General features: G+C 44.0%; 1 protein-coding gene across 5 annotated transcripts in view; it reads left to right on the top strand.

The window, feature by feature from the left end:
* tle2a (TLE family member 2, transcriptional corepressor a) overlaps positions 1 to 24,907 on the top strand; it is a 35,419-nt gene extending 10,512 nt beyond the window's left edge. Inside the window, exons 3-20 of one of the 5 annotated variants that reach the window (XM_084921582.1) lie at positions 9,961 to 10,024; positions 12,350 to 12,394; positions 14,521 to 14,583; positions 14,892 to 14,933; positions 15,480 to 15,690; positions 16,041 to 16,057; positions 16,723 to 16,818; positions 17,381 to 17,425; positions 18,429 to 18,590; positions 18,891 to 19,017; positions 19,949 to 20,145; positions 20,478 to 20,557; positions 21,082 to 21,331; positions 21,612 to 21,859; positions 22,773 to 22,920; positions 23,041 to 23,191; positions 23,457 to 23,533; positions 23,772 to 24,907. In XM_084921582.1, coding sequence (XP_084777708.1) covers positions 9,961 to 10,024; positions 12,350 to 12,394; positions 14,521 to 14,583; positions 14,892 to 14,933; positions 15,480 to 15,690; positions 16,041 to 16,057; positions 16,723 to 16,818; positions 17,381 to 17,425; positions 18,429 to 18,590; positions 18,891 to 19,017; positions 19,949 to 20,145; positions 20,478 to 20,557; positions 21,082 to 21,331; positions 21,612 to 21,859; positions 22,773 to 22,920; positions 23,041 to 23,191; positions 23,457 to 23,533; positions 23,772 to 23,879 — 2,131 coding nt within the window. In that variant the 3' untranslated portion in view covers positions 23,880 to 24,907. Of the gene's footprint in view, positions 1 to 9,960; positions 10,025 to 12,349; positions 12,395 to 14,520; positions 14,584 to 14,891; positions 14,997 to 15,476; positions 15,691 to 16,040; positions 16,058 to 16,722; positions 16,819 to 17,380; positions 17,426 to 18,428; positions 18,591 to 18,890; positions 19,018 to 19,948; positions 20,146 to 20,477; positions 20,558 to 21,081; positions 21,332 to 21,611; positions 21,860 to 22,772; positions 22,921 to 23,040; positions 23,192 to 23,456; positions 23,534 to 23,771 lie in introns of all 5 variants that reach the window. The other 4 variants (XM_084921581.1, XM_084921580.1, XM_084921578.1 and 1 more) reach the window with 4 other exon arrangements.
* The last annotated feature ends 1,695 nt before the right edge of the window (positions 24,908 to 26,602 follow it).

The following is a 26,602-nucleotide window of genomic DNA, read 5'->3' as shown; positions in this document are numbered from 1 at the left end:
GAGCAGTTTTCAGTACTGTTTGCAGTCTGTTTGCTTCCAGTGCCCTGGGCATTCAGGGCGAAAATTAAACGATCATGTGAAAGCTTCATGTCTGAGTCGCACCACGATCACTTCTCTGTAAACTTCACATTGGAATGGACAACAGCTACATGACATTTTAACACTGATCCTAGCTGCATAAAGTCTGGAAACAACACTTTAAATATAGCCTGCATAAGAACACTTAAATATACCCCCCCCCCCCAATATTTGCTAAAAATGGCTCATGTCTGACTGAGGAAACGCAGTTTATCAGAAGCTGCATTTGTGATGACAGGTTGCTTCAGATATTAGTCAGAAATGATGGAGTATTGGTGACACGAAGGTGTTGTCTTGGTGTTAAATATATGAGTTTAAAGCTTATCAGTCACTAAATGACTGCGGTGATTTATTTTACTAGAGGAACTACAACTCTGGATCACAGCAGCATCCATGCTGTTATCTGTGGGAAAAGCAGAGGGCTAAACAGTAGAATTAGCATCTTCAGCGCTGCCACATGACTGTGCAGTAAAGTGTCGTGGCAGAAGTTGAGGCAGGCTCAGCTTTATTCCCAGGCGACACACTGGAATTGTTTCTCTCGCCCATGCCATACACATGCAAACACACTTGATCTGGCTGAAATAATGCAAGATAATGCTATGTGACGTTTTGACATCTACTCTTTTTGCCTGACTGTATGGTGTGCTTGATGCGCAGGAATGTGCCCAGAATGCCTTTGAATGTGGGATTTGGGCTGGCTGTGCAGTCCCAGCCTTCTCCCTCTTTTCTCTCTCCCTCTCTCTGTTCTCTTGGCACACCTTCACAGGGTCATTCCCGCCTCCCAACTCTTCTCCTCTCATCCTGCTTTGATATAGCTGGCCAGAATCTCCTCTCCCTCCCTTTCTGTCCCACTTCAAACTTCTTTTGTACACCCATCCCTCCCCGTCCACAGCCCCTCTAACCCCTGCGGCTACTGTTACCCCTGTTCACACCACTGCCTGCATGTGTTTCTGTTCTTATTTCACTGTCTGTTTTGTTCACCGCTAGCTCGAAAGTATAAATCTAGAGAAAGAAAACACACAAATTTCATACTTTCCAGTGGATTGCTTCCGAATATACTGCTAATTTTTTCTATTGACTATGAACCGGAGCATAAAGTTTGTATGGAGATGCATAAGAGTCACATTGATGAAGATAAATGTTAAATCGGTAATTAGCATGGCCGGTTAGAGGCTTAGCAATGCCTGTTTGGTTTCTCTAACTTCTGGTTTGTGCAGCTTTTTTTTTAGTCATGAGACTTTTTTTTAAAGCAAGCAGTGAGAAGAAGGCAGCATGTGCTGTTTGTTTTAACCTCAAACCAGTAAAAACATATATCTTTACTCCAGTCTTCCAGTCTTGTCACATATGCACACTTATTCAGTGCAATGCTAGAGGTATGATGCCGGCCACGTCTAAGCCGTATGGTATGTTTTTGATGTGTTTGTTTGCATGGATGAAGCAGTTTATCTCCTTGTCATCGCTGTCAGCAACAAGCCCCCCTCCCTCGTTATTTGCAATGCATCCCTGCGACAGATCCAGTCATTCACTGAACACGAGTTACCTCTGAATCTCATGGTGATGAACTCCTCTGGCGGGAGCTTAGCATAACACCTCATGTTACAAAACACCTGGAGCATCGCCCTCTTGCAAGTGCTGGTACTGAGAACTACTGAGCAGATCAACAATAAATTAATGATGTGATTAAGAACACGACCGAGAGCGGGATTGGGATTCTATCCGCGTCGTCCAGTTTCGATAAGCCGGCGTGTTGTTTTAACGGGTTCAGTTCAGGTTTCCAGGAAAGATTGTTTAACCACCCTGCAAGGTTTCTCCCAACAGCCCTGCGGGATGTTTAGAGCACAAAGAATCAGAACAGATTAATTCACTGCATATGACTACAACTGAAAACTAATACTGTAACCATGGCTTGGAACAATAGCAACAGTTTCTGCAAGTGGAACAGCTTGTGTTATCAGACATCTTCTCACGTATCTGTCGGGTGCATGTTTAATCTGGCAGGTGGGGATGAATCTGTTAATTGGAATGACTGGTTTGGCTCGCTCATAATTGGCGTACAAACAGCAATAAACTTGAGCTGCTGCTCGTGTTGTGTTTAAGGAACAAAAACAACTATACTTTTTGCTTATCTTTTAGGAGTAAAAAAGTTATTTTAAATGAATTATTCAATGAAGAGTCAATCAAACTTAACCATAAAGCCAGGATCACAATTATCTAATTGGTGTTTAACTTGTTTAACCAAATTTTACATTGTAACATATGTAAAGCAAAATAATGTATTGCTTTGTGAGTTTATTACACTAAATGTTAACTTGGGCTAATCTCAGTAGGCAGTTATTAGGTGCACCAAGATAAATCTAATGCAGTCATATACAACAGACCTTTAAAATAATCCCGCCACCTTGAATGTGTAGTTATGTTGGAAATAGGGTTAGTGTGCACGAAAATCACCAAGTAACCAAAATATGCAGGCCAGCCTCGCTTGAGCCATACGCCACTGTGAGGTCATAAAACCACAGTCGTGCAGTAAAATTAGAAGTAATACTTTACCATTGCAAGTGGCGCAATAAAGCCACTTGCCCCTCTCACAATTGAGTAACTCCTGGAAGCTGTTTGGTTCGGTTATCCCCTCCCCCCACCAGTTTGGCAGCAGTTTTTGAAAGGAGCACACATACATACAGTGGCAATCAGTATGATTAGCAGTGGCCTTGTTTAGTCCAGCAGCAGACAGGTTGCACCACAGAACCACTTCTGATTGCAGGCTACACCTTCATGTAATCAGATCCACTTGTACACTATTCACCCTGCAGGGAAAACATGACCTGAACGCCCACAGAGACAGACACAAACACACTGACCCATTCAGACAGACTCCCAATCCGATGCATATGCTTAACACGCTTAGACACATGTACGGGCCTCCCCAATTATCTTCACACACAAATAGATGTTGTCTGGAAATAGCTAGGCTTAGTTGTGTATTTTGGCCACAGGGAAAGTGGCCAGATTCTGATAGATGCCGGATTAGATGGCAGGAAAGAGATGGTGGGAAGGGATTTGGGCTGATGAGCTGAAACTGTGCATTGTGTGTGCAGGCGGGCGGATAGATGGATGGGTGGGTGGTAAGGGCGCGTTTCTAAATTTATGTGTCCCTTTTTTTTTTTTAGGTGCTGCACGTGGTTGGTAAGATCGAGTGAGAAAGATTTCTAAGCAACCTAAAGAAAGGGAAGAGTTAATTAATTAGAGGGTCATTGCTGGGTCAGCTCGTGTGTGTGTGTGAGTACATGTGCACGCGCGTGTGTGTGCTAACTATCTAAACAGGCTGTAATCAGCAGGCTGAAGGGAGACGGGAGGAGCTGCTGACACAGAGCTCTCATTACAGTAATTTTCTTTCTGTACAAACGCACACACACGTTGTTCTCGGTGACTGCAGACGTGCTTGCATTGTAACTCTGTGTGTGTGTGTGGTCTGCAGAGTAAGATAGACTCTCCACTCACCACTAATATGCTGCCACTCATCACTAAAGAGCCCCTCCACTCATCTCTGCCCAAATACGACATAGCGGCACTGACGCACATACAGTCAGTGCTGCGCGCGTGTAATAATTTCACAATCAACCGATCGTCTGATTATTGAACCTTATACAAAAATACCGTTTTCTAGTTTTGCGTCCGTACACGACCACACAGGATTTTAAAGCCGACCAATCACGAGACACGTGCGGACTTTCAGCTTTAATTTTGAGGGTTTTACATCATTTTGCGTAAACTGTTGGAGAATTGTGGTCATTTTTATACACAGGCTCAAAAGCAATTGGACAATTGACTGACAAGCAGTTTCATAGCCATGCGAGGTTTGTTTGCTTGTTATTTCACAATTAGAGTGATGGGAACACTAACAAATATGGAGAAGAAGACAAACATCTCATGATCGGACACATCACACATGGCAGAGGCAGCGTTATGGCATGGAAACGGGTCACTAGTGTTTATTGATGATGTGACTGCTGATAGAAGTAGCAGGATGCATTCTGAAGTGCACAGGAATATACTCTCTGCTCAGATTCAGCCAAATGCTGCAAAAACCGATCAGACAACGCTTCACAGTGCAAACGGATAATGACCCAAAGCATCCCGAAAAAGCAACCCACGGGTTTCTCAAGGAAAAGAAACGGAATATTCTTCAATATCAAATAGCAAAGTCAGTCGCCTGATCTCAACCTCACAGAGCAGCTTTTCACTTATTAAATAAAAAAACTGAATGCAGAGAGACCCACAAACAAGCAGCAACAGAGCATCTTAAAGGATTCTTCTTAACCCCTTGAACTAAAGCTGAAAATCTGCACTTCAATCACATATTGATTGTTTGATTTAAAATCCACTGAGGTGGAGCAGAGAGGTAAAAAATCAAAAACCGTCTCTATCCAACAAATTATCTCTGGGTTATGATTTGTTGTTTGGACAATAATTCATAACTCAGAGATAAGACATATGGAGACAGTGCTCAGACTGAAATCTTTTCACGGTTTCATTTATGTTAATAGGCACAAATGATAAGTTTAAAAAAATTTGTAGCGCTAATTAAGCAACTCTGTCATTTGCATACCTCTGTTAGGCAATATATTACACAGTGCTGCATGAACACTGAATAAAGCATATTTAATTTCTTTAGAAGCTTTTGCTGTACCTCTTTGTACTTAAACACAAGTATGTAACTACGCCTGTTGGCTCTTTACTAGAAGGTCGAGATGCACAAATACGGTGACGCGTGATGCGTTCACTGTCATCAGTCAATCTGCAAATACGATGGTATTTAGCATGTTTACTTTTATGCTGCATTGGTTTTTGGCTTGGTAGATTTTCAAAGATGAGCCATAATTTTTAAATTTTTATTTATTTATTTGTTTGCTTTTGTTTGGTTCACTGGCACAAAAGGCAGAACAAATAACAAAACAAAAAACGCCGTAGATGTTGGTATCGGCCAATAATGTCAGAATTGCTGCATCTGTACTAAGTCGACTTACATACACTGTCACCACCACGTGTGGGCCTGAATTGAATATGTCTTTACAGCGCATGTAAATAGGTAGGTTGTGTTTGTGCGTGTTTACAGTTATAATTGGATAAAACGGGTATCCTGTGTTTAACTGTCATTCACCAAATGATAAAATTATATTTGCTTTAGGGCAGGCTGAGGGTTTGTGGTTTCTTAATGTGATTCTTTTTTTTGTGGGTTGGTTTGTGTGATGCAACCTCTCCCTTTTTAATTCAGTGTGTGGTTGTGTGTGTGCATTTGTTAGAAACAGTTATAAAAGACCAGCCTTTACAGTAAGCCTAGCAGCATAGAGGGTAACAGTTGGCCTCTTATTGTGTGACAAGTTCCTGGCTTGTGTGTGTGTGTGTGTGTGTGTGTGTGTGTGTGTGTGTGTGTGTGTTTGCTCTTGTACTTGCCCTTGAGAGATGATGAAAGAGTACACTGGCAAGTTGGGTGGGTCCCTGGTATGTATGTTTGTGCGTTTCAGAGACAGTGTGTGTATTTGAAGACAGAGACTGGGGCGCAGGCCGGAGGTTTTTGTGGCAGAGCAGAGAGGGAAGGTTGATCAATAGTTAATGAGATGTAAAGTGAACAGTCACATACCTGCAGGCTGGCAGGCTAAATGGTCCTGACACTGTAAAGGCACTACACTGGCGCAGTCGCTCCCATCGGTGTGTGTGTGCGCGAGCATGTGTGCATATGCGTGTATGTTTAAAGCTGGGATTACTAGTTAGTATTCTGTATTTCTGCAGCACTTTGTCTGAATTGATGGTTCTTTCTTTGTTTCCTATCACTCTGAACTCGGTGTTTACCCTGTGATTTACAAGAGGAAATAATTGAGACTAAAATTTAAAGACAAAAGTTCTCTGCCAGCTTTTGGCACCTGACACCATTTGACAAACAGTTTTTGTTACGATCAGTCCACACATCATTTCTTTTCAGCTGGTCTTTATTCACTTTATTCAAAAGTGCTCAAAACCCAAGTTTTTTTTGTTTTGTTTTTGTTTTTTGTTTTTTTTTTGGGGGGGGGGGTCATCTATTTTTCCAAATCCCTAAAATATTTGCTTATATTAACTACGAAATTAATTAAACATCTGTGAATCTGGCACCAGCTAATGTTTGCAGTTTTTCAAGAAATATAACAATTAAATAACTCCTCAGTGTTTACGCTTTTCTGAATGTAAATAGATTTAAATGTTATATATATGATGTGGTAAAAGCTTTATAATGTAAATCTAGTCCTGCCTCATTTCACACGTTCCTCTCTTCACCTCTGGGGAGAAGATTTTTCGACCACACCTATAACTGGCTTGTGGAAGGAAGAAATTAATATTTTGTCAATATTTTGATGGTCTTTAGCGACACTTGCCCAATGTGTGCAGAAAAAAATATCTGTTATCACAGGAAAAGAACAAATAATTTGGCAATTACTGTTTCATCATTTACCATCATTCATCAACTAGCTTACAGAGATCCCATTTCTGCAAATCTGATCTCTCATAAGAAAAATAAAATGCTCCTCTTGTCCCCTTAGCTGAAAAAAAATCCTCAAGTAAGCAGGAGCAATGGACAAACGTGTTATTGAGGGAAAATGTGAAAATACCTTTGTTCCTTTAGCATAAAAAAATCAATGAAGGAAAAGTATTGTTCAGAAAAACAAATGCTAGAGAGGAAAGCGTTGACATTTTTACAATACCCACAAGCCCAATTTTAAAACACGGCGACTTAAAAAGCAGTCGGCACATTTCTTCTCCAAGTGCAGAATTAGATGCTTTACTGTCTGTAGGCTCTCATTAGAGTGTGTGTGTTCCTCGCTGTGTTTATTTAGCAGCTACGTGTGCACGTGTGTGGGTGTATGTACAGTCTGTGCTCACGTGTACGTTATGTTTCCGTGCACCTGACACATGCAGTGTATTCGGTTAATATGCTGGTTTAGTGTGTTCTCACACACATCACCATTTTCTCCCATGCTTTATGTGGTTAGTTTGCGCGTTTCCTTGTGTGCGTGTGTAAAGAGCATTTGTGTGTGTGTGTGTGTGTGTGTGTGTGTGCTCAGTAGCAGGGCAGCACTGACAGAGCTGTCTGAAGGCTGGCAGGCTGCAGATTTGTAGCGCATTCGGCTGATCATCTTATCTCCTGTCACCGCCAGTGAAAAATTGGAGGAACCGAGCCCACCATGCCACACAGGCACACACGTGTGCGCACAGACACACACACACACCATTTCTTTTTTCTTCTTGCTTTTTTCTCTTGTTCGCTCGCTCAATCTTGGTTTCTCTGCGTGTCGCTGTGCCTTTCTCTCCATCCTCGGAAACCATCTCTCCCTCCCTCGCAGTAAATGGTGCTGAGCCAAAGACTAATTATTACAGGCAATCATTTCGACATGAAATACCTACTTCCTGCTCACCGCTCTCCTCCCCTCTCTCCCTCATTTTCTTCTCCCGCTCCAACTCTTTTATGCTCCCACAGTCCCATCATGACAACACACACTCGCGCAGTAATTCCAATCCTTGAAGTCCATTTTCTGGGGAATGGTTATTGCTTTCTGAGTACGACCTTGGGGTCTTTCTTGTAAGCACAAGAGCTGTCCATCTGCACGCTGTTTGGGTGTAGGCGTGTATATGTGCATACGTTTGTTTTTGGCACAGCGCTCCATAAATTGCTCAGCAGCATTGCAAGACTTTGTGGCTACATGGATGTTTGTTTTTCTTTTATTATTTTGTAGATCGGGGGTATGGAGGTGGTTGCACTTTAGTGGTTTATAGGATGACTAACTGTTGCTCATTTGCTGATTTAGTGAATGTGGTGATTTAGTGATTGTCTTTTAGTTGTCGGTTGTGAATTCTCTAAAATAAGTAAGGAGGCACGCGTTCTGATGGACGTTATCAGTTTGCTTTATTAAACGAAGCAAAAGAAAGTGGGAAACAAAACATAACAATGTGTTAATGATAATTGGTTAAAAAGTGAGTCATTTTTTATTATCATTATTTCATTATCATTTATTTTTTCGTTTTGCACTTTTCAGGAGAAACACTCAGGAGAAATGGGTAACTGCGCAGGGGAAATGCAAATCAGACCACTCATAAATGATTTCACATGGCATTCCCTATTTTTTGTCCTTTCAGTTTATTGTGATTGTGTTCACTTTTTTGGAAAATCGTGCAAGTGTTGCATTATGGCCGTTGTTTCATGGGTATGATTGTGTTGTATTTATTTATATAGAGAATCGCTGGATTCACCCTTTAGCTCTGAGCCGGTGGACAGTTTCTGTGTGTTTGTGGTCACAGCTATTCTGTAAGCATATCCCCAGTTTTTCATGATTAACACACTGGAAGCCATGCAAACACACACACACACACACACACAGACACACATGCATGCAGAGAGTTGCATTAGTTCCCAGCCCAGCTGTGAGTGACTTCTGCCGAGAGGCAATTCCAGTGTAATAAAATCTATAGGGTGGCGGTGGCGGGGTGGGGGTGGTGAGGTTAATCCTCACTACCCTCCCTCCTCCTCAGCCACCACCACCTTCCTCTCTCACTCTGCGTCCTGCTTCTCTCCATCTCCTCCCTCGTCCCTCTTCTCCTCAACTGACTGGCAATGATAAATGAGTCAATTATGTGTGTGTGTGCACGCTGCACTGGAGAAAGGGAGCGGATGGGGCTGTTATTACCTGTTGCGGCTGGGGGTAATGTTGCGGTATTAATCATATTCTAATTTTCCTCCGCCAAACGACCCCCCCGTCACCACCAACACCACCTCCGCACACTCTTTCCCGCAGCACCCACCTTTAATGTCCCACCTCACCGCAACCCCCCCAATCAATCTATCTGCTGCCCGCAAACAAGTTGGCGTAAACTGCCTCAGGCCCAAAATGTACTAGGTCTCTTTGGAGGAAGGGGGGTGGGTGTGGGTGTTGGGGGTGGGGGGTTGAGGTCAGTGTATTTCTGTGTGCGGGAGATGAAGAGAGTGCTGCAGAGGTAACAAGAAAGGTGTTTGTTTGCTCGGACCTGAGCGCATTTAGAAATGGTGTGTGTGTGTGTGTGTGTGTGTGTGTGTGTGTGTGTGTGTGTGTGTGTGTGTGTGTGTGTGTGTGTGTGTGTGTGTGTGTGTGTGCAAGTCTAGCAACTGACATCATCCAAATTTAGGAGACATCGGGGACCAGTTTGGGTGTGAGGAGAGATGAGCAGACGAAGAGGACAGACAGAAATATAGGACACATGGGAGCTGTGTTTGGCTGCTATCACCTCAGATACATTTTTGTGTTTGATTGCATTAGACTCCACGCCAGGCCTCGGAGTAAGCAGCATCCCGAGACGCTCACAGACAGACACAGGTCACGTCCCGAACACACGCACAGACAAGTGAAACAGAACTGCCACACTTGACCCACTTGAAACAGAAACTTCAACTTCAGTCAAACTTGGCAAAGTTTGCAGTTCAGATTGAAGCAGGGGACGGTCAGATCCAAAGACAGACAGGCTGGCTGGCAAATGGGAAAGCAACAAAATGAGGATGAATGGATGACACATGGATAGACTGAAAAAGAGAACGAGGGAGAGACACCTCGGATGTGCCTTCCTGCCTGCAGTCTTGGCTGAATTTCAGGCCCCGAGCTTGACTTTGTCTATTTCTGCTCTGCTCTGAGGTGATAATGGGCTGTCAGCACCCCGGTCACCCTGCTCCCTCCTCCCCAGTGAATGATGGAAACAGGAGGGGTGGGGGGCAGAGAATGAGTAGGGAATAATTTGTTGTAATGTTGCTAATTACACTGTGTATTTTTTATTTTGGCGTGTGATACAAATCAAAACGGCCAACCTATATTGTTTCCATTCTTCTCTGTGTTGCAGTTTGAAACTGGAGTGTGAGAAACTGGCTACAGAGAAGACTGAAATCCAGAGACACTATGTTATGGTGAGACACACACACACACACATCTTTCCACATTTACTCACAACAAGTGCAGTGCCAAGTCCCCTGAATCCCTTTCATCTGCTAACAGCTGCCAAACAACACCCAGCAAAAACCACACACAAGACCACACATGCACACACAAACACATATTAGCGAACTACAAAATAAATCCAAATTTTAGCAGTTTTTTTTCGATGGGAAAGTACTGGTACGTTTGTGTTTAGAGAAAAATAAAAATGTGGTTTATTTTCTCCAATAAGAAAACTCTTTATTAGAAATACTTTATATTCCTCGAAGAAGGAAACAGATTGGCAGAAGTGATGAATGTCTTAAAATTGTCTTGAATGTGAATTTAAGGTGGTTTATTTCGACTCTGTTGGGATCTTTTTCGTTCATTGATTGGAGCTGAAAATGATCGCCAAAACTGGCGTTACTCGGAGCGTTAAACGTCTCACCAGCACAGCTCTGATTGCTCACTTCTGGTCTGTCTGTTCTGGTGCTGCTGCGTAATGTGCCCAGTCATTGCAGATATTCCACTAAGTCTGAAACATTTGCATCTCATCACAAAAATGAGAGAAAGTTATAGAAGCTGATGCAAGGCTGTGATTTGAATAGCAGAAAATATCTGTAAATCTGGGCATGAAAACAAGAGTAACAAAGCGTAAAAGTGGTCCCTCTACCTCCGTGCTACTTAGAGGTACGACTGATTGTGAAGGATACATGATCAGCAGATCTTTTTCCAGATAAAGGGAAGGCCAAAACTCTTTGTCTTCTTCTCTTTTTTTGCTGTTTTTTTAGTCTGCAAACCTCCAGCCTTGATTTACCTGTGATCAGAGCCATAAACAACCACAGCTTACAGAGTGTAGGCTGCCCAGAACCCGCTGTGCCAAAAAAGAGCTATGTGGCAATCTTGGCACAGAGCGGGGGGCTTGAAGCAGGGAGGGGGATTGAAGTTTTAGCAATGGGGAGGAGGGGGTAGCTGGCATCAAGCACAGGCCAGGTCTCTTTGCTGGCTGATGATTTGGGGGAGTTTGGATGTTGCTTAGCAACAGACGAAACTTGGCAAAGCAATTGCCAAGCAGAGCTGCCAGCTGCCAGGAAAGGCGTCTTTTATGGAGGCTTACAGGCAAACACACACACACACACACACACACACAGAGGAACGTGCACACGCGCCTTGAAAACACACACTCACAGCAAAGCATGCACACAAAGCACATAGATACACACGCCTACACACTTTGAGGCTTGTGCTAAAAAACACATACACCTGCACAGACACACACACAAACACACACATGTGCGCTAACTGCCAGGAAAGATGTCTGGAGAGAGAGGACCCCTGCCATCTCCTCTCCCATCCTGCCAGCCTGTTCTGGCTGTCCAACTGCCAATCTCATCTCTCCACAACCAGCCACGCTGAAAAGCAAATGTCAGCCTGCCACTTTTCAAGGCATCTGACTTTAAAATGTTCTCCCTTTCGGTCCATCTCTGAAAGAGAAGAGGGGGGACTGAGTGAAAGAGAGAGATCCTTACCTGTCTCTCTCTCTCTCTCTCTCTGGCATTCAACACCTCGTGCATTCCTCGCAGCTCCTTGTACTTTCGGGTAAAAGCCAGGGTCAAATAGCTCATATTAGACATGATTATTGCAATCGTCTGCCACCTTCCTCTGCCCGGTGACAATTTCCCTCCCCCGCTTTGGGTTTCTGGCTTCTGAAACACGCCTCAGGGTCATTTTATTGCCATTGACTTTCAGCAGATTCAAGGTGAAATTAGCAGCGATGAGCTTTTAGGGACACTTCAGAGTGCTCATGCTTGGCCTAACGTCGGGAAACTGGGAGCAAAGGAAAAGGTTGCGAGTGGTCTGAGAGTGTTGATTTGTCTCAATTCTTTTGTGTAAGAAAATAAAAATAGGTATTCTTCTTGGGTATACACTCCTTGTCTAGAGAATATTTGTGTTTTTCAGGTGAGACAGAAATATACTTTTTATATGTTATTGAATTAGGCTTAAAGTCTATTGTCTATTGATCCTGTGAAAATGCCAGGACTTACAATACTTACGATACTGACTTAGCAGCCTAGTTTGTTGGGCTGTTTTATCACAGCCTTATTGGTTTAAGGCTTTTAATGAGAGTTGCCTAAAAATATAAACTGGGTTTATTTTATGTTAATGTCCGTGTTTTATCTTTCAGCAGATGACTTGTTTCCTACAGTGTATCCATGGGAAATGATTTCATTGTACATCCTGTGTTACCCTTGTGTTTCACCGTCTCTTATTCTCTATGTACGTTCATGTCTATTAACCGATATTCTCCTTTGTTTCAGTATTACGAAATGTCCTACGGCCTTAACATTGAAATGCACAAACAGGTGAGTCAGGATTCTCTCTCTTTCTGCACCCCCCCACCCCCCCACCCCCATCTCGAAGCTTTGCATTTTTCTCTTGTATTATCACTTCTTCCTTCCTTTGCCCTCAATCAGCTCGAAAACTGTGAGAATTATTTTTTAAGGAAAATCTCCCGTCTCTGCTGCTGTTATGTCAATCCTCTCTGTGATGGACTTGTAGAGCGGTGTTATGCTGTGGAGGTGTTAATAGGATCCACAAACAGAATTCATTTCTCCACCACAGACAGATGAGAATACTCTGCCCTTCCCTCTTGCCCATCATAAATCCCCATCTGTTATTCCCTCCCTCTGTCCTTTCAATTCTCTCACTGTCGCCCTACTTCTCCATCCCATCTTCCTTTTTTTATCTTTTCCCTTCAATTTATGTCTTACTGTATCTTTTTAATGCTCCCCGCGCTTAATCTCCATTTCTTCACCATCTCTGTCGCTCTTCCTTTTGATTGATTTCTCTTTCTCTTTATCTCCCTATTTTCCGTGCACCCTGTCTCCACCTCTGTCTCCTTCTAGACATACAGTCCATGCTGAATTTCACTTTAAATCAGGTCACTGCCTTCCTGCTGTCTGCTCTCTTTCCTTCTCTTCGTTCATTTCGCCATCTCAATCGCTTTGCTTTTGACATGCTGCTGTCCCCCACCCCACTCCCACCTCACATACACACACACATGCACATGACACCACCACCACTTCCCAATCTCGATTTTCCTCCTCCGCCTTCCTTCTGTTCTTCTTTCTATTTCTCTTCTCCCTCCTACATCCTTCGTTCATTGGCTGTCATTTCCTCAACCCAATCTGCCCTTTTCCTCCTCCTCCTCCTCTCCTTCCTCTGCCTCCTCTTTTCATTTCCCCTCTCTCATTTTGTCCTCCCCTCTTTATCCTCTTTCTCTCGATTGCTCGTGTTCTCTCCTTCTCTCCCTTTCTCTCTCTCTCTCCCTCCTGAAGATGTCATTTAGTAGTTGGAGCTCTCTAACAAGAAATCATTGTGTCTCCCTTGGGGTGGGGGGTGATGGATTCAGAGGATGGAGGGGAGAAGGGCAGGAGTAGAGGGGGGCACTCTGGCTGGCTGACAAATGGAGAGTAGAGGGAGGGAGAGAGGTGGGCAAGCAAGAGGAATGAGAGAAAGAGCATGAGAGAGGAAGAGCAAGAAAAAGGAAGGGTGGAAGTTCAGTCCAGCATCAATAAATCACTTAAGAGAGAGAATGGGGTGGGGTGAGTGTGGCTATGCACACAAACACACTCACATGGATTCTCACACATGCGAGCACACATCCACACAGAACAGGGTCTAGCTGTCAACAAGATAAACAGCCTGTGGCCATAATGATGTTGTCATGATCTCTGCATGCATATCATTACTGGCCCTAACGGCCTTGTTGGGCCTGCCGCTAAACATGATTTTGTGTGCGTGCGTGCACACGCGTGTGTGCGTTAGACGTTACATGGCGGAGCTTGTAACACTCATTACTGCGCTAATATTAGGGAGGGAGGAATGAAACGAGGAATAGATGGATGGAAAGAGCGATAAATGGAGTGGGATGGAAGGAAAAAGGGAAAGAGAAATGGCGGTGAGTTGGGGTGGGGGCGGGGGGGTGGAGGAAGAGTTTGCTGTTGGCTGTGTAGTAGAGCAGATCGAGACAGACACACACCCACAGCAAGAATCACTGACCCCCAGCAGGAAACACACACACACACACACTCAAGCATACAAAATGCAAACACACACACAGACAAACAGACATGCAAGGACACACCAGGAACACATGCACACACACAAGATGGTGAATTGGGTGTGTATGCACAGAGACACACACGATGTGTGGGCTGGCTGTGGCCACAGCAGATGCTGTCCATGAATATTTTAGCCAAACTCTCTGGCAGAGTTTCCATTTGCATGGACCAGATGTAAGCAGCTGAAATATTTACCACACTGGCCCTGGGAGAAACAGGCCACAGCCACACTGTGTGCGTGCGCCTGTGTGTGTAACCTTCATGAGGGTGTGCGTGTTCTTTGTGTTCATGCTGAATCTTGACTGTGCGAGTGTTTGTGTGTGTGTTTATTCATCAAAGTGACAGTACCTTTTTTTCTCTTTTAGACGGAGATTGCCAAGCGGTTGAACGTGATCTGTGCTCAGCTCATCCCCTTCCTGTCACAGGAGGTGGGACACACACACACACACACACACACACACACACACACACACACACACACACGATGTGTCACATTCAGTCCTCTTTCTTTTCTCTCCTGCGTGAGATCGACGCACACAGGAGGTGTGCACATACATACACATTTATCACTGTCACACACAGAGCTGCAGATGGACAGAGCACATTCATTTTCTTCAGCCACTAAAATCAAACAACAAATGCTATAAATGATACTTGTTATGAGTTCACTGTTGGGGGAAAAACAGACTAATTAACCATCTACCTGCCCTTACTGACACCTTGATTTGTTCCACAGCACCAACAACAGGTGGTCCAGGCCATGGAACGCGCCAAACAGGTGACCATGGGGGAGCTAAATGCTTCGATAGGGGTACGTGGGCTCCCCCCTCTGCCTCATAGCGTGTGTACCTTATACTCCAGCATTTTTATTTTTCTTTCTGTTCTTTTCCTTTTAGTAAGAATATTCATTGGCCAGCTCTAAAATATGTTGATTTTTTATTTTTGTTTTGTAAAAAAAGACTATTTTTGACTATTTATGGTGTCTGACAACCACCTAAAAAAGGCCCAAAAGTCATAAATTTAAATGATGTCCCAGGTAGTTTGTTTGGAATTCAGATGCAAATTAAATTCATGGAAAATTTGGCCTTGCTTTAAAATCACTTCCCATCCCTTTCAATCTGACTGCAAAGCTTCCCATATTAAAGAGCCACTCCCTCGACCTTAACATGCCTCCCCTCGTGCACATCGCAGCAATTAGTTCCCTTCTTTTCCTTCCTTCTCTCTTCCTCTCGATCAATTCCTGTGAAGTAAGCTTGCGCTTGTAAGTCACCCAGATATTTCTGTCTCCTCTTTTTCTGTTTCTTTGTATTTCTCGTTATAGCAGCAGCTTCAAGCTCAGCACCTTTCCCAGCACGCCCAAGGTTTGCCAGTGGGCCCACACCCATCAGGACTGCCCCACCCCAGCCTGGCCCTCAGCAGCGGGTCCGGCCTCCTGGCCTTGTCTGGCGCTTTGGGTGCCCAGCTCGCTGCCAAGGATGAGAGAGCTCACCTCGAGGCAGCCGCCGCCGCCGCCGCCGCTGCCGAGCATCACCGAGGTACAGCAGCAGCGCACTTCTTGTTTCAATTTGTTCAAAGAAAAACACGTGAAAGTCCAGATGAGTTCGTGCCCGAGAGACGAGCTGGATTACATCTCGCTGGGTTAGCAGCAGAGCAAACATCAGAATGCGCTCTATGAACTCCAATGATTGCCTTTTGCTTTGGAATTTTGGCAGGGCACCGGAGCGCTGCTGATCGCAACACCCCTCAGGGATATTTTCCCACTGAGTCATCAGCTGCAGCGTGATGTATAGTGATGGCATGTAGTCTGACGTTTGTGTATCTTTATGTGTGTGTCTGTCCGTCCTGCTGTCCTCTGACTGGATGTGCTTCTGCATGGAATGAACAGATCGTGAAGCAGGACCAGTGAGTACAATTTACTACGCAGTCACTTATATATTATTTGTTGATGTTATAATGGATGTTTTTTCTTTATTTACAATTTCTTTTACTGTTGCGCATTATTTGCCTGCAGACACATTTTCCAGTATGTCGGCATAAGTAAACATTTCCTTCTTGCATGTGAGCACAAAGGCGACATGTTTTTACAGCTCTCCTCGTTCTCATTTAACAACAGTAACGTAGCTTTTAGCACAGAGTTACTGTCGGCTATAGAGGAACCTCTATGATAACAATTTTTATGCCAGCGCTATAAAATATTTATCTGACTGGGTTAAAAAAAAAATGGTATCAGTGCCAAATCATGCTTTGACCACTCGGCACTCTTTTCTGCTGCCTTCAAGAAAACTTGAAAGATTCTTTCTTCTTCTCACTGAGCCGGCCAATCGATGCAGCCTGATATTCTTTCACATTCATCTCTGCAGCTTATGAGCCTGACATGATTTATGCAGTCCCTCTCACCTCATTATCACCCTCTTCCTTCGCGCCCTCACGCATATTTCTCCACTGCTCTGTCCTTCTTACCTTCATCTCCTCCTCTTCTTTGCACCTCCCCGCACACACCTCCCCCTCGCTCCCTGCCTCTCTGTCTCAATTCCATCCTCTCTGCCCTCTCTCCCTCCTCTCCGCAGAGCTCTCTGTCCAATGGGGATAAGGGTCGCCCAGCAGACTACCTCAGCAACGGCAAGAAGAGGAAAGCTGATGAGAAGGAGTTCATGACAGACTATGTGAGGACGTTTTCATAGCGCTCTTAAATGTTTGAGCAACTGTAAGAAAGTTCCATCCAACTCTGCCTCGTCAGATAAGACTGGTGGTGTCTGCGTAGCGAGAGGCCAGCAGACTTTTAAAAGCTGCTCTTTCTTCCAAAGTAATTGAAATAGTTTCACTTTCTGCTGTGCTTACTTTGCTGCTGGAGTAATTGTGAGAGATCAGATATATCAGACCTTGAGAGGATTTGTTTTAGTGAGAGATAAATGCCTCCTTTTATCCCGAAGTTCAGAATTATCAACGTGTTCAAGACCTAAAATAAAAACACAAGCCTGTTCCTGAGAGGATTTCACATGTCCGAGTTAAGAATCTCTAATTAATTACATTTCTATCGTTTATTGTCCACGTTTACTGAACTCAGCACCTTCACTGGGTATTAATCAAAAATTTTCCAAATGCAATAAACTACACACAGAGAAACTTGTTTGCGTGTGACTTTGTGTGTTGTATATTTCTACATGTAATCTGCATACATCAGACCGCAGAGCAGGAGTGTCTCATCTCACCTTCTTTCTCTTTCAGGGCAGCGATGCGGATAAGAGTGATGATAATTTGGTAGTAGATGAGGTTAGTAGGCGGCCGCTGGCCTCTGTTTGCCTCACTTGACCGCTTTCATCTGCATACATCATGTAAACATACCCAGCAGGAACACATGAATAGTAATTATACTAATCCCTCTCCACCCTCCTTCACCCCCACCTGTCCTCATTTAGCAGCACAGAGCTATAAAATACATAGGTACACAAACGCCACTGTGGTTCAAGCTGTCCTCATTTTAAAAAGCCTCTTGGTTAGAGATGTTTTTTTTCCAAGTTATGAAAAAGTGGAATAAAATAATTTATTTACAGCAAAGATTAACAAAAAAAACAGTCAGCACATTTATTCTTTATCTTAAAATTATGCAAATAAAAGAATAAGCATCAAAGCAAGGCGATGAGCTTATATCGGCTTTTAAAAATGTTGTGTTAGTTTAAAATAAATTAAACAAACAATAGCAGCAGAAGTAGATCTTCCAAGTTTATGTAAGCAATTAGTTTCCACTAAAAATAACACAGATAAAATCTGTGCATCTATCATGTTGGGTCATATATCTTACACATCTTACAGACAAGACTTCTGCTGCCACAGTTGTTTTATGAGTCGCTTCAAATATCTAGCAGTGAGGCTTAATTGGGTTACGAGGCCATTACAATGGCAGGCTCCGACCGTTCGGTGTAGGACCTCCATTGAAGCGATGACCAAAGATTTCACAGCGATTGTTCACCTTGCGGGTCGTCTTTTAATCTTCAAAAGCCCAAAATAAATTCTTTGTTTCGCAATGTGTGAATGCAAAAGACGCGTCTTTACCGATTTGACTTTACTCACTTAATGGGGCAAAGGATGAGGACGTCATTTACACTAAAGCATGTCAGCCAAACATTTTTCACCTTATGAACTGGCAGAAGAATTACAGCAAGAGAAATTGGTTTCGTTATTTTGTTTCCTGGCTTTTTTGGAAAACATAGAAATGTGAGCCTCTGTTTGAAGTCGGGAAAGATTTGACTTCTAACTTCTGTGTTTTTCAACTCAGGATCCATCGTCGCCCCGCAGTGTGCAGTCCTACTCATCCCGGGAAAATGGTTTGGACAAAATGCCCCCGTCCCGTAAAGAGGGTCCCCCGCAGGCCAGCCCCACCTCCCTGGCCTCATCCAGCAGTGCCACCTCCCCATCCCGTGGCAAAGAGCCCCCACAGGTAGACAGACACAATGTTTTATCTCAAATGGAGACAAGGTGAAGCAAGAAGCCCCATTAATATATTAATTTACTGTAGGGTGGATTTTATTCAGCTTTTCTCTTCATGGTTGATAGTTTGTCTCTACGTTATTTTGTTGGATGCTCCCATCCCACAATGGTCCCGTCCACTCTTGGCCTTTCTTAATGTCATCTTGTGTTTTATTTCCCATTCTTCTTCCTCCCTGTCTCTTTCCTTTTGTCCTTTATTACTAAGTCCTCCCAGATTTAAAACATTCTTTTTCCTGTTCCACTCCCCCAGAGAGAGAAATCCAGCACTCCAGGTATGAAGCCAGGGACCCCGATGTCTCAGGAGTCCAATACCCCAGGACCAAGCGGACCCCCACAGTTCAGACCTGTCCCCGGCAAGCCTGGCGTCGACCCCCTCGGTGAGAACGTCCTTAGCTTTCTTTAATTCCCCTAAAGGGCGCATAGCCTGTGCTTTATTGCTAAAACCCTTCACTGGACTTCAGGGAGACTGTAGATAAAGTGTGAGGCGGACAGCCGAGGACACCGCGGACGAGCAGTTCTTGTTGTACTATTTCCTAATCCTCTTGGAGTGTGCGTACATGCTGCTCAGAGGATCCATTAAACATATGAATCTGTATCTGCAGAGCCGAGCGTTTAGCTCTGTTACATTGGCTTTGTTACACGAAATGTTTCTAGCAACATCGGGCTGCAGTAGTTGGTATGGGTGTCAGCCAGCTCCCCACCACCCACCACCATCTGGACCTAATAAGCAGCTGTGGGCAAAAATATTCTGTGTGCCTCACTTTTTAAATGGAAAGATTAGGGGAGGTGATGGACTGTGACTGTGAGCTGCTTCATAATGAGCCTCCATCTATTCCAGTGTATCATCTCTTTTCTCTTTTCTCACGTCACCTGTTAGCCTCTGCTCCGTTTTCTCTCCGCACACACATCTACACTATTATGTATGCATGCATGCGCCGTCGTAGGTGCACCTACACGTGCAGATGGAGGGATGTAGAGGATGCTAATTTGAGCGCACAGAGACGTACATGCCGTCCCCCTGCAGGATGGTAAGCTGGCCAGCAGGGGTCAGTAGTGGTCTAGTGCTGATATCATCCAGCCTTTTGTTGCAGCTTATTCACAGCCTGTCAGTCACAGCTGTCGCTTGCTTTAAAAGACTCTGCAGAGGGAGTCACCTTAATAACATGTGTATGTTATTCCAACCTATGTGAAAAAAATCAAAAATCAAAATTATATATGAAGCTCAGGTCTCATTCAGTAATTTTGCCACCTGACTAATCCAAAACAAATCATCTATCTTTTCTTTTCTGCCCTTTCTTTTCCGTTCAGCTCTTGGTCTGAGAAACCCCCTGGCAGTGCAGGGAGCGTACCCACCGGGGGCTTTTGGCCTACCCCCTCCAGGGGTGAATGGGGACCTGCCCGGGGCTGCGGGCTATGGCGCTGGTCTCCACTTGGTCTCACCCCAAATGAATGGAGCTGCAGCGGCGGCGGCAGCAGCTGCCGCAGGCTATGGACGGTCCCCTGTGGTGAGCTCGACGCTCTGCACATAATTTGTCTTTGCAGTGTCACTGTCATATGTCATACCTCAGCATATAAACCAGTCAGAGGGCAGAAAGAGGGAGATATATGGAAAAGAAGAGAGCAGCTGCATTGTCATTGTTAAAATCTACGGGCTCTGCTCTTCAGAAGTCATATATGTCATCTCGTTTTATTTTGATCTTTCAGATTCAGATCTGTTTGACCAATTTTAACAAATTAACTGTGATCTCTTCTGTCCTCTACCATGAACCATCTATTTTACTTCATAGTCTTCAGTATTATTTTCTTCCCTATGTTGACTTATCTCTGACTCTTCCAGGTGGGCTATGAGTCTCCACACCCACACATGAGGGTCCCTGGGCTGCCTGCCAGCTTGCAGTCTGCTGCCTCCGGGAAACCGTGAGTTTCCTCTTCCTTGGTTGCTATCATGCAGATCTTCTCCTGTTCACTATTAACGGCACTCGGAAGCTCAGTTTGCCCTCAGAGTTCAGTTACAAAGCTTTAAGAAAACAAAAGATGAACAATTAGAGATTTTGAAGCCTTTTGAGATTTTAAACCTTCGTTAGGCCAAAATGTAAAGCACCAAGGCATTTATTTTAAATTAGAAAGGTGGTATTCATGCATTAAGAGCTTGTAAGTGAGTTCATCCTTAAAGCATTTGAGAAATGTCTTTAAAAGTGTTAGCAGTGTGCCTCGTTTCAATTTCTTGTGTGTAATATTTCTTACTTTAGCAGATGAATAGCCAGAGTGTTCTGTGATGTTTTAATGTAAACACAGAGATATTACTCTATGACCAAAGTACAAGAGCTTCATGTGTGCTTTTTTAAACTACATACATAGAACGGTGCCCGTCACAGTAACTTGTCCTGACGTACGGTTACTGCAGCACTGAATCTGTTATCCATCTCTTTCTCTTCCCTCAGCGCCTACTCCTTCCATGTGAGCGCTGACGGCCAGATGCAGCCGGTGCCCTTTCCCCCCGACGCCCTGCTCGGACCGGGCATCCCTCGTCACGCCCGTCAGATCCACACCCTGAGCCACGGGGAGGTGGTGTGCGCCGTCACCATCAGCACCTCGACGCGTCACGTGTACACCGGAGGGAAGGGCTGCGTCAAGGTGTGGGACATCAGCCAACCAGGAAGCAAGAGCCCCATGGCCCAGCTGGACTGTCTGGTGAGAAATAAAGGAGGACAGATAGATGGATGCTTTGCAGATCGGTTTTAAAGCCTGCTGCCCATCTCGTGTCTAGTAATGTTATTTTACTGCTGAAATTGATGTGCTTGCTTTTCACACTTTGAATGATGAATCACCATTTCAAGATCAATCCTCCAGCATCTTTATACTTTTCTGTAACCACATCCTTTAATTTATATCACATTGTTGAACTACCCAGAATATATCTGTCTGTATGATTTTATAGTGATGCATTTATCATTTTATGATGCTCAATCAGAACAGGGATAACTACATCCGATCCTGCAAGCTGCTCTCTGACGGTCGAACCTTGATTGTCGGAGGAGAGGCCAGCACGCTGTCAATCTGGGATCTGGCCACTCCTACTCCTCGCATCAAGGCGGAGCTGACGTCGTCCGCTCCCGCCTGCTACGCCTTGGCCATCTCGCCCGACAACAAGGTCTGCTTTTCCTGCTGCAGCGACGGCAACATCGTCGTCTGGGACCTTCACAACCAGACGCTGGTTAGGTAAGAGGAGGAGGAAGTGGCTGATTCATCGTCTTCACCGGTTTCCTGCAGTCAGATGAGGAGAGCAGATGGGAGTGGGAAATAGCCAGATTATTTTCAGGTTGGGAGACGAGAGACTGATGGAAAAGGTATCGAGTGGGATGTTGAGAAGAGAGGGAGAGTAGTATAAGGAATTGGTGTAATTTTACAATCTGCGCTGTCAGTCATGAAATAGACATAGCGCCAGGAAAAACTGCACTTGGGGCACCAAAGCAACGACTTTTTTGTAAGTTTGGAGCTCAGGCTGTGCATTTATCTTCTAGCCAGAGTGACGACTTACAGTCTTCCTTCCTATCTGTCTTTAAATGGGTTTTACTGGTGGTTTTCCACATTCACGTGTGCAGCATTCTGCTTTTGACAGTTTTTATTTAAATAAAATCTTCAGATTTTATGTTTAATTCTAAGTTCAGGGCTTTGCAGTTCTCTTCCCTTAATACCTAAATAGTGCTACATTTATACTCTAAGCTGCTATTTACATACACCGTAGGTCCCTCATTTTTCTTTTATGAGTAACACTTTTTATTTGTGTTTTTTTTTTTTACTGTGTTACCTGTGTAGACACTTGTCTGCACTTATGGAAGTTTTAGATGTTTAAAAGTAACACAAACACTATAAATTTGTGCTTTTGATGCTAAATGCAACTTAATTTTGCTAAATAAACATTAATAAAATCTCTGTAGCCTTGAATTCTCTCGTCTATTTGTGGTATGATATTCTGAGTAATGCAGAAAAAAATTGCTCATTTCAACAAATTGTAAAGATTAAATATTAAATGTACTTAAATGAAATGCAGTCAGGGCTGTGTACCTTAAGGAACGTCTCTCTGGTTGTAGTTTAGTCTAGCTGTGTTGACTACCTTGTGTCTATCCTGCAGGCAGTTCCAGGGCCACACGGACGGAGCGAGCTGCATCGATATCTCCAACGACGGCACCAAGCTGTGGACGGGAGGGCTGGACAACACAGTCCGCTGCTGGGACCTCCGAGAGGGACGCCAGCTTCAGCAGCATGACTTCACATCACAGGTGCGCACACAAGTCTAATGCACATAAACCTCATTTCCAATTCCAGATTTAAAGAGGCTGCTGGTGACCAATAACACTTTACATCTGTCATCATCGCATTTCCTCCCTCTTTGTCTCCAGATCTTCTCTCTGGGCTACTGTCCGACAGGCGAGTGGCTGGCTGTGGGAATGGAGAGCAGTAATGTGGAAGTTCTGCATGTCTCAAAACCTGACAAGTACCAGCTGCACCTTCACGAAAGCTGCGTTCTCTCCCTCAAGTTTGCCTACTGTGGTACGCACACACACACACACACACACACACACAGACGACACGTACACACCGATTAGATTGATGGTTTGGTTACATCACACTACCTGAGGGTATCTAATCAGAGGGAAGCAGAACAAATCTTTTGCTTCTCTCATTAGAACACAGAAGCTGTCCTTTCCCTTTCGCCTCTTCTCTCTGCTTTTGCTTCGCAGCCTCTCAGGCTTCTCCATATCTCTCCTCCCCTGAGGCTTTATCTGCTGATGGCCGTGTGTGTTTTTTCCTGTAGGTAAATGGTTCGTGAGCACAGGCAAAGATAACCTCCTGAATGCATGGAGGACACCTTATGGATCCAGCATATTTCAGGTAAAACCCCAGAGTTTAATGCAAGACACGCAGCCTGATCTGATGAGAAATTTTGATCTCTGGTCTGGAAACAATTGAGCTGTCAAAGCTTTAAAAATAATACAAGCTTTTTCATTTCCCTGCTCATCTTCTTCAAATATCAGAGGGTAATTTGGGGACACAAAAGTACCTTTAAATAACAGCTGTGAATTTCTGCATTTTGATTCGCTGATGATGTCGTCTCTGTCTTTTTGCTTAGTCTAAGGAGTCTTCGTCGGTTCTCAGCTGCGACATTTCACCCGACGACCAGTTCATCGTCACTGGCTCCGGGGACAAGAAAGCCACAGTCTACGAAGTTATGTATTGAACTCTGATTGGCTCCAAAAAGCAAACTAATAATCAGGGGGCGGGGCCAAGGCTCCCTCCTGCAGCATTGACTGTACAGAGCGTTGGTGGCATGGAAAGCAAGAGACACTCAACTTGTACTTTTGTCGTTTTGGTTATGTTTGTGAAAGAAAAGAAAGCGAAGCAAAAAGAGGCAAAGTCACATCTCTGGAAAAAAGAAAAAAACTGATTTTAATGCTCTGAGAATGCTGGTTAGTCTATAGCTGCGCAACTGTGGGATTCCTCCAAAGAACTTTTTTGTTTTTGTTTCCTTTTTTTGTCCCTTTTTTAAAAAAAACAAAATGAAACCTCTGTAGTGAACAAGAAATTAGGAAAAAAATATTTTTTTAGCCTTTGAATTTTACGCAAGCAGTCGGATGGCATTGAGTGGAGGAACAAAAGACAAAGGTGTGGGACTGAGAACACGTGGGGGAGGGTTCAGAAAACCGGTCCATATTCTGTGCTGTGTACAAAGTCCAAGTCTGAGTCAGCTTGGCCTCGTTCGGCCCGGTCCGGTCCAGCTCTGTCCACAGCACGAAGCCACTCCTCGGGGCGGCAGATGCATGGGAGATGGCGAGACGATGTGGCGTGAGGTTCCAGCTATTTTCTTTTGCTCCTGGTTAAGTTTAAGCAGCAACACGATTGTATCATCTCTAGTGCATACATGACAAGAACAAGGCTCGGTCCTCTAAGGTGTCCTGAGACTCACATTGTCTTTGTTGTTTTACTGTTTTTTTCCTCCTGTTTCTTTCAAAAGAACAAAGACAAACGTGTTCTGAAGATGTTTGATAGAAACCAAAATCAGACGGAAGACTAAACTCAAACAAGTACTCTCCAGTGTCGGGACACCATTGACACTCACTCGGCATTAAGTGTGTTTTTTAAATTTTTTTTATTTTAAATGTATTTGTTAGGGCACATAAAGACAGACAGGTAGTTTCACAGCTGCATCATGAACTTGAACCGTGCTATATATGGACATGTAAATAAAGTTCTCTAAAGGCAACCAAAGATGTAATCTGTGACTGTGAATTTTCTTGGAGTGTGTGTGTGTGTGTATTTGTTGGCTTTTTTTTGGGGGGGGGGGTGTTTAACCGCAAACCCAAGTCAGGCTCTTGGCAAGTCTGGCTCGGACATTTAAAATGAACCATTTGTTGAATATTTGTTTAAACCCTAACAGCCAGAAAAGCGTGCTCTCAGCGTGGTGCCAGAAAGCATCTTAGAAATATTTAGATGAAGAAAAATGAGGGATCTGAATGAGGGTGCACACACTCTGTTCTAAGGGAATACAGTGTTTCTCCAGTCTGCATCTTCAGACATGTGAGAAAGCGTCTTGGGATCCAAACCCACAGCATGAGCGAGCTCTGATTCACAGCTCCTTTGTGACTGGCGCTCTCAGTAAATAATGCCGTCTTACAGTCATGTGTGGGTTTTTTTCTTTCTTTTTTTGTGCAGAGTGAGCTTGTAGTGTGATGAGACAAAGGTGATCTGCAGCACAATAAACTGTGGGATGGGTTATTATTGCAATAATGCCCAAGAGGGAGTTCTTCAGTGATTATGGGTGTCGTGGTGACTGTTCTGCCAAGACAAAGCTTTAACTGCGTGAGAAGAGAACCTGAGGAAAGAAAAACAAAACAAGTGAAGCATTTATCTCCTGTCTGGAGTGTAGGGTTGTTGGCATACTTGTGGATAATGATGCATTTAGCTTCATTTAATTTCAGTTTGAGCAGGATTGAAATGCAGGTTTTAACCCTTCAGTGCCTGCGATCGCAGCACTGATTTGCCACAAAGTTATGGCTTTTGTGCGGTGCAGCAGCAAGCTAGAGCAGAACGGAAAGTGTTCAGGGAAAATGGATTTCTCACCTGCTCTGGGCTTTAGTTGTATCGCTCAGCTGACACTGCCAGACTGAATAGAGATAAATGAGAATGCAGACTGCCAATTAAACACAGCTTTGGAAGGCATTTGTTTGGTTTTGTACTTCAAATTTAGGCCCAAAGTACTGGGATCTTTTTAAACGTCGACACATATGGAAATGTGTGCAAATGAGCCTGGGTATCTGCTTTATTTGATGCGTGCAACTTATTTAGAATCCTGAAGAACCTCCAACACATCAAATGGGGTCAGCGGGTGCCTGGTTTTTAATAATTTTTCCCTGTGTATTGTCCGTGTTATGCAAAACATCGTGGCATCAATTTGTCTTTGTACTGTCATGGGTCAAACGTCATGTTTAGTGTGCAAAACGTTTTTCAGAAGAAAATGAATGAAGGGATGAAGAGAGAGGTTTGTCGTCAAACAGGCAAAACTGAGGCGGAGGGAATGAATTTTCTCTCGTTAATCAGATTTTTCTTTCAGCATCCAAACATCAAGACTAAATGTCTGCTTCCATAGTGATTTTACATTTGAATCATTTTACATTAAAGGGAGGGATTGTTGTAGAAGAGAGTGGACATATTCTTCCACAGTGTGTCCTTTGTCCCGTCTCCCTCCCCTCACCAACAACTGGTCACAGCAATTGCCCATCCTTGAGCCCAGCTCTGCCTGAGGTTCCTTCCTGTTATAAGAGTGTTTTTCCTTCCCCCTGTCACCAAGTACTTGCTCATAGAGGTCATCTGATTGTTGGGGTATTCTCTGTATTATTTGTTGGGTCTTTACTTTACAATATAAAGAGATTTTAGGTGACTGCTGGTGTCATTTGGTGCTAGCAT

This window comes from Perissodus microlepis, chromosome 23 (assembly GCF_051167445.1).
Source record: "Perissodus microlepis isolate ML-2025 ecotype Zambia chromosome 23, ASM5116744v1, whole genome shotgun sequence".
Lineage (NCBI taxonomy): Eukaryota > Metazoa > Chordata > Actinopteri > Cichliformes > Cichlidae > Perissodus > Perissodus microlepis.
This window is presented reverse-complemented; position numbering and strand designations above follow the sequence as displayed.